Below are 7,109 nucleotides of genomic sequence, written 5' to 3'. Positions count from 1 at the left end.
GCCGCGGCGAGCGGGCGATGCTCCAGCGGCCTGAGCAGCCATGGAGGCCGAGGCAGGAGGCCTGGAGGAGCTGACGGACGACGAGATGGCGGCGCTGGGCAAAGAGGAGCTGGTGCGGCGCCTGAGGCGAGAGGAGGCAGCGCGTCTGGCCGCACTGGTGCAGCGTGGCCGCCTCATGCAGGAGGTAAATCGGCAGCTGCAGGGTCACCTGGGGGAGATCCGCGAGCTCAAGCAGCTCAACCGGCGCCTTCAGGCCGAGAACCGCGAGCTGCGCGACCTCTGCTGCTTCCTGGACTCGGAGCGTCAGCGCGGGCGGCGCGCGGCACGCCAGTGGCAGCTTTTCGGGACCCAAGCTTCCAGGGCGGTCCGCGAGGACCTGGGTGGCTGCTGGCAGAAGCTAGCCGAGCTGGAGGGCCGCCAGGAGGAGCTGCTGCGTGAGAACCTGGCCCTTAAGGAGCTCTGCCTGGCTCTGGGCGAGGAGTGGGGTCCCCAAGGCGGCCCCGGGGGTGCAGGAGGCTCTGGAGCCGGCCCGACACCGGAGCTCGCCCTTCCCCCCTGCGGACCCCGCGACCTAGGCGACGGAAGCTCCAGCACTGGCAGCTTGGGCAGCCCTGATCAGTTGCCCCTAGCCTGCTCCCCCGATGACTGAGGGCGCTGCTTCTACGCCGACGCCCTCGCGGATTGCTCCCGGAGCTCCCAGACGGCTGTGGACCTTAGCATCTGGGCGCTGACCAGGACGAAGAAGCCCTGGTACTAAGGAGGGCCCCTCGATCTCGCTGGCGGGGCATCAGGGGAACTGGAGGCTGGAGCGGAGGGACTTACTGGGGTTTGTGTGGGGACTAATAAACCGGGACCGAAGCGGAGCCCGAAGCCTTGGCAGCGTCTGTTTGGGACCCGCTGGGGTTGGGATGAGGGCGGGATCGCTGAGACGGGGTAGCACTCTCATTCGAAAGGTCTGCAGAACTAAGGTGGCTGACTCTCGTCATCTCAAGGCTGGGGTGGGATCCCGACGGTGGTAAACCATGGACTTCCTCCATCTGGCGCCCAGGCAACGCTGAAGTGGCTCCAGCTCCCTCCCCGCCTCCTTCCTGTCCAAGACAATGGGGCAGGAAGCAGGTGTTGGGGACCTAAAACACACTGGCTCTTCTCCGAAGGTAGAAGGAGAGTACTGGCGCCCCCCCTATGTCACAAGCAAGAGCACTGCGGGTTCCTACAAGATGATAATCTGCCTGCACCCACAGTACTCTCAATCCTGTAGATGTGGCAGAGGGAGTGTAGCCCCATTTGTAAGATAAGACAGTTGAGGTCCAAAAATATTTTTTAGATTGTCCGAGGTCACACAGTGAGTCAGAAACTGTCGCTGGAACCTAGAGCTTCAGGCTGCAAATTGCCTCCCTTTAACTTCTGCATCCAACGAGACATCCAGCCAGGGCTTCAAGACTTTTATTACATTTTGGCAGGACTGTATAAAAATATTCTCTCTAGGAAAATAAATAGCAGCTGCCCTCGATGTGGGGGCTTGGATTTCTTGGAGTTAGAGGTTTCTCAGAGCTGCAGGCTACAAGTTAGCTCATCACAGAAGCCTCTGGTTCCTCCTGAGCTGTGCCATTCAGGAGGAGCCTGCAGAATCCCTAGTCCAATGACCTGATGCTGCTGGCAGTGAGGCTGGGTGAATTAGTGTTCCAGGCTGGTAAAATGGCACCTTCTGTCAGGGTGGGCTTGGGTGGATCTAAATAACAGGGTGATAGAGTTTGGGAGTAGTCTCGAATGGGATAGGGTTAGTCTTGGTTCGCCAGCATTTCTCTGGCACAAATGGGAATATTTTGTCTTTGATTTAGTGCAAATTGGGATGGAGAGGCCAGCTCTAGAGAAACAGTGAGCAGCTTTGTAGCCCCAAGCTGGCTATTTGAGAAGCAAAATATGATCAGTCTCATCAGGAGGGAGGGAGAAGAAATTACTGGCATTGGGTATGGAATATGATCCAGGCCTGCTGGACCAATGGGGGAAAGGGACATGTTGGCTAGGGTAGCATCTGCAGGGGTGGGACTGGGTGTCTCACAAAGCAAGGAGAGTTGGGGAGCCTAGAGGGTCTGAAGATGGGTCCCCACTGCTGCTGCTACTCTTTCGATGAGCTGAGGCACAAGGCTCAGGGGTGCTGGGATAGGTAAAGACCAGACTTGGGGTAAAAGGAGTCAGAGAGGGTGTGGTCATGAGTGTTGGGGTGTGCAGTGCCTCGGGTTCAAGCACGGGCCCTGGGGAAAGGGAAATACAAGGTACAGGACGGCAGGGGGCTGGTGGGCTGCTGGTGCCTCTGGTACTGCTGACACCACCTGGATCCCTATCCTTGTCTACTTCTGGGATTTTGCAGATGGGGCGGTGGGCTTCCAGCACCAGCTCCAGGCGCTCCTTCTGCTTCTGCAGCTCCTCTATCTCTCGCTGCAGCCCGGATTTCTCATCCTCGAGTTTGTCAGTCTCCTACAGAGTGTCGGGGGAAGAGTTGGGAAAATGAGGGCTGAAGACCCCAAAGCCTCCAGAGGGACTAGCAGTGGGGTTGGAGTTCCCAGCAAGTCTGGACTGCAACTCCCATGAATCTACAGGGGAAAAATAGGCATAACTCCCATCAGGCCCCGGGCATCTTGGAAGAAGAATGCCCCCTAGCCTTGGTTATGTTCTGCTAGGTGCATTACAACTAATTTTTTGTTGTTGTTGTTGTTGTTGTTTTTGAGATGGTCTTACTAGGTAGTTCAGACTAACCTGGAACTCACTATGCAGCCCAGGCTGGGCAATCCTCCTGCCTCAGCCTCCCAAGTGCTGGGATTACTGGCGTGCGCCACCACGCCCGGCCTACAACTAATTTTTAATTGTATTTTCCTCCTTTTCCCAGAACGACTGTCCTTCAGACATAGAGCTATAGTGGGGTGTGGGGGACTAATAGATTGGGCCTGTGGGCACAGGGGTCCCTCCTAAGCCTGGTGGGCCAGAACCAGTACTCACTGCCTGCAGGAAGTCAGTCAGTTCCTTCCTCCGGTTCCTGCACTTGGCCGCAGCCAGTTTGTTCCGCTCGCGCCTCACTCTGCGGCGCTCCTCCTCCTCCGGGCTGATCTGCGGGGTGGGGATAGGGGCAGCAGTGAGGGGGACCCCAGGCTCCTCCGCAGCTTACCATCCTAGGTGACCCAGCGGTAGGAAGCATAAGCGTGGCAGCGCGGGGTGGGGGTGGGCTCCGCCTGTAGTTTTGGGACCCTCACCTAATTCTTTGCCCTCAAGGGTTCCTTTGCTTGGTCAAATTTCCTCCTGAGACTTGGCTTTGGCACCTAAGTATTTCTTTCCCATAATGCCTTCCGCTCCACAAACCCAACCTTCCTCATGTAGAGTATAAGTAAGATGCCCCCTCTTCCGGGAAGCCTTCTCATTCCCCAGCCAGGAGTGTCTGTCTTCCTTTGAGCCCCTGGGACTATCCCTTTTCACAGGGCTCTGCTCCTTCTAAGATCTCTGGAAGACCAAGTCTCCTCTTACCCCAGGAACTACAAACTGTAGGAAGGGCTCATGAATGCTGCTGAGTAAGTTGCAATTTATTTTGGGCCTACTATGTGCCAGCTAAGCACTTTACATTGCTGCTTCTATACCTTCTCTTTTTCCTGCTGTGCTGACTGATGTGTGCTAGGCAAGCACTCTACCACTGAGTCTGAGCCACAGCCGTGGCCCTTACATAGATGCTTCGTCCAATTTCCCATGTAAGGAAATGAAGCCCAAGGAGGATGAGTGTTTTGTTCGTGGTTCCAGAGTAAGAATTATATCCAGTAATTCTATTTGCATTGAGGGAGAAGCCACTGATGGAGGCCCCTCTCCTAGAGGACCTCACTGACAGCTTACAGCCCTAACCTGGCAGTACCCAGTATCAAAAGGTCACATTCAAGACAAGGCTGAAGGAAGAAGTATGGGGCGGGGAGTTACCCGTGGTCTGCCTCTGCTCACACTCCAGTTTCTCACAAAACGAGCCATTCTATTTCTGGAACATCTGCTCCTGGCTGATCTCACCTTTTTCCCAGGGCCCCCAACTCCTTCCCCCATCCTCCACTCAGCCTTAAGAACAAGCTTTTTGTCTTTTCCTTCTAAATAAGGTCTCATTATGTCCCAAGATGACCTTGAATTTTATACAGCCATATAGTGCAGGATAGCCTTAACTCTACAAACCTCCTGCCTTAGCCTTCCAAGTGCTGGGATTACAAGCATGTACCACTATGCCCAGCACAGAGCAAGCTTTTTTTTTTTTTTTTTCAAAGCAAGGTTTATAATCCCACCATAGTCTCATATACCACCCCCACCCAAGGAGGGGAAAGGAGAACCACTCCCTCACAGACATCCATCTCTTACTGATTTACTTGGAGGAGAAGGGGGTTCTCAGCTCCTTCTGCCAGGAGCCTTCTGTTAGCTCCTCCATGCTTGGGATCTGACTTTAAAGTTGGGTAGACCCAGGGCCAAGGCCAATCCTGTCTTGGGTGATCCTAGGCAAGTGACTATCTCTCTGTGCCTTCATTTCCTCAGCTGGAAGATGGAAAAAGCAAAGTGTATCCCCTAGAGGGTTTTTGTGAGGATCAAATCAGATAAGGGAACTGAGACCCAGAGAATAGCAGAAGGGAACCCTCTTTTCCAGTTCTCTCCCCAGCTACTGACAGTTTAAGTCTACGCGCATCACACATGTCAGCAGATTCTCCTCATGTATACCTTATATTCTTTCCCTTCCACCTTGATTCTTGCTCCTGCCATCCACTCTTCCTGGAAAGGCCTTTCCTTCAGTGCTACCTATGCAAATCCCACCCACCTTCTAAATTACATGCCATCTTTGCCAGGAAGCTTTTTCTGATCCAGAAGTGACCTCTTTGCCTTCTGGACCTTCCTGGGGACAAATCCTATGACTTTTTGCCTTGTGCAGTAGTCATAACGGCCTTACCTTCCCCCTTCCAAGCCTGTGCTCTTCAGCAAGAGCTTGTCCAGCACTCTAGCACCCCTGTGGGCATTCAGCACCACTGCAACACCTCTGTTGCTTACCTGTTCACAAGTCCGACTACGAACTCCTGGAGGTGGCCCCAGGGCCCGAATGACTCCTGGCCGGAGCTGTGGGGGACTGTACTGGGGGTAGGCCAAAGGCCGGGGGTAGCCGCTTGACCCCAGGAAATGAGGCTGTACCATCCACTGCAATTCCTGGTTGCCACTCACAGCATTGATGCTTGGCACAAGGTGGAACTTCTAAGAGAAAAGAAATGAAGGGTGAGGGATGAGATCTGTTGGATTGGGAGGCTTTCAGATTTTACCATACTGCTGATCACCCTCCATGAAGATGCTGCTTCAGGGAAACCAGAAAGAACACAACTTCAACTTGGCTGTCAGAAACTCACTTGGTGGCAGACTATGAGCTGTGTAACTTTGGGCGGTCATATCACCTCTCTGTTTGTTTCCCCAATATGGCTCATTCTTATCAAGCATGAACTGTCTGGCACTGTTCTAATTGCCTTACAAACAGTGACTCATCTAGCTGGTACAATAGTATTAGTATCTCCATTTTCAGACAAGAATACAGTTGTCTGCAGACAAGACAAATCAGTAGGAAATGGGATTTGAGCCCAAGTGGCTGGGGTCTTACACATTCCTTCACCCATCCACATAAAAAGGATAATTATGGCACCTACTAATAGCTCACGGTGTGGCTATGAGAATCAAGTGAGAGAATGTGACAATCTGGAAAATGACATGTGCCCAATGCAGAGGGGCTGTGATGGGCAAGAGCTGCTGCTCCCACTTGAAATCTCAGCTCAGCCATTTCCTGGCCAAGTGAGTTATTTAACCTCAATGTACACATTTCCTGTTGGTCCTAAGAAGTAGTGCTTTAATAAAACTGAAATCATAGTTTAGTTGGTAACATTAAAAAAAAATCAGTGGTTCAAAAAATAGTGGATGTTTAAATCTACGGGGTTTTGGAGTCCATGAAATAATGAGGTGGAAAGAGTCCAGTGGTTGTCTGGCACCCTGTTAGCACCAGAGCTATTACTAGGGATCATTTTCTTTAGCCAGAAATTTGATCAGTGGGTTGGGGTGTGGGTTCAGTGTTCTGGGAAGAGATCTGGGGCCCAGCCCTGTGGGGCCCAGCCATCCAGGAAGTGCCCGCCAAGCCCAGGCAAGCCCTGGCCCAGTGCTACGGGCCCAGCGACGACCCAGTGACCCCAGTTCCTGGCCCGAGGCACCGCGGGGCAACTTCTCTTGCTCCCAAAGTCGTCCAGGATGGGACTGCTTCAGGCCAGGAAGGGAGGGGCGCCGGGGGTGACTCAGCCACCGTGAGTCGGCCACCGTGACTCTGCGGAACAGACGCCGCTCCTTTCCTCCCCTGACTACACGTGCTCGCAGCCCCTCAACAGGAAATGGGCACCTGCAGCCTCGCCGATCCCCTTAGCTGGCAGTGGGTGCCTTTCGTTGCCGAGAGTCGGGCGGCGGGTGGCGGGGCGTTATGGGCTGCATGACCCGACGCACCACCTGGCACTCGAGGTTTCTATTTGTCCCACCCTTCATTAGGGTCGGGAACCAGCCCCCTAGAACCCATCAGGGTCCACTGCGCAAAGAACGCAATAGAGTCTCGGCGACAGGGGAGGAGAGATGGACAGACAAATGGACAGACAGAGAAGATTCCTACTCTGTCCAGGCTGGTCTCTCATGAATCCTGTCCCCCTTCTGTGTCGGGATGTCTCTGCCACAGACCAGATCCTAGGAATTTAGCCCGAGATGGAGAGCTGGCTGGAGGCAGGTGGGACACAGAATTTAGCGGTGGACAGGAGGCAAGAAAAGACGTTAACGGAGACAGAGGGACAGACAGCAGACAGTGAAGGAGAAGGGGACGTGAGAGAAAGGGTGCGTTAGTTGATCTTCGGTGCGTCCGAAGCGCGCGTTCCCCTGGGTCCTGGGGCGGAGGGACGCTGGCTCTGGACATTGTAGAATCCACTGGACCCTCGGCCCAGTCCCAGACCGAGTCTTTGCTCTTGGTACCGACCCTCGTCCTGAAGCGCACCGCAGCCAACCCCGGCGTCCCAAGCACTGTCCACTCGGGGACCTCAGGATCCGGCCCG

The 7,109-nt window shown here is 54.3% G+C and overlaps 2 protein-coding genes across 2 annotated transcripts in view; one reads left to right on the top strand and one right to left on the bottom strand.

Annotated features, from left to right (window-relative positions):
* The first annotated feature begins 6 nt into the window (after nucleotides 1-6).
* On the top strand, nucleotides 7-1,636 carry Ccdc85b (coiled-coil domain containing 85B). Its single transcript, XM_010635938.2, has one exon. It carries the CDS (start codon nucleotides 41-43, stop codon nucleotides 647-649), a length of 609 nt encoding a protein of 202 aa, XP_010634240.1. The 5' UTR covers nucleotides 7-40; the 3' UTR covers nucleotides 650-1,636.
* A 309-nt stretch (nucleotides 1,637-1,945) lies between these two features.
* The window catches only part of Fosl1 (FOS like 1, AP-1 transcription factor subunit), a 7,436-nt gene continuing 2,272 nt past the window's right edge, over nucleotides 1,946-7,109 (bottom strand). The window contains exons 2-4 of the mRNA XM_010636174.2: nucleotides 5,047-5,244; nucleotides 2,995-3,102; nucleotides 1,946-2,475 (exon numbers count right to left, since the gene is read on the bottom strand). Coding sequence (XP_010634476.1) covers nucleotides 2,056-2,475; nucleotides 2,995-3,102; nucleotides 5,047-5,244 — 726 coding nt within the window. The 3' untranslated portion in view covers nucleotides 1,946-2,055. The remainder of the gene's footprint in view (nucleotides 2,476-2,994; nucleotides 3,103-5,046; nucleotides 5,245-7,109) is intronic.

The sequence above is a fragment of the Fukomys damarensis genome, unplaced genomic scaffold (assembly GCF_012274545.1).
Source record: "Fukomys damarensis isolate Sample0158 unplaced genomic scaffold, DMR_v1.0_HiC HiC_scaffold_27, whole genome shotgun sequence".
Lineage (NCBI taxonomy): Eukaryota > Metazoa > Chordata > Mammalia > Rodentia > Bathyergidae > Fukomys > Fukomys damarensis.
This window is presented reverse-complemented; position numbering and strand designations above follow the sequence as displayed.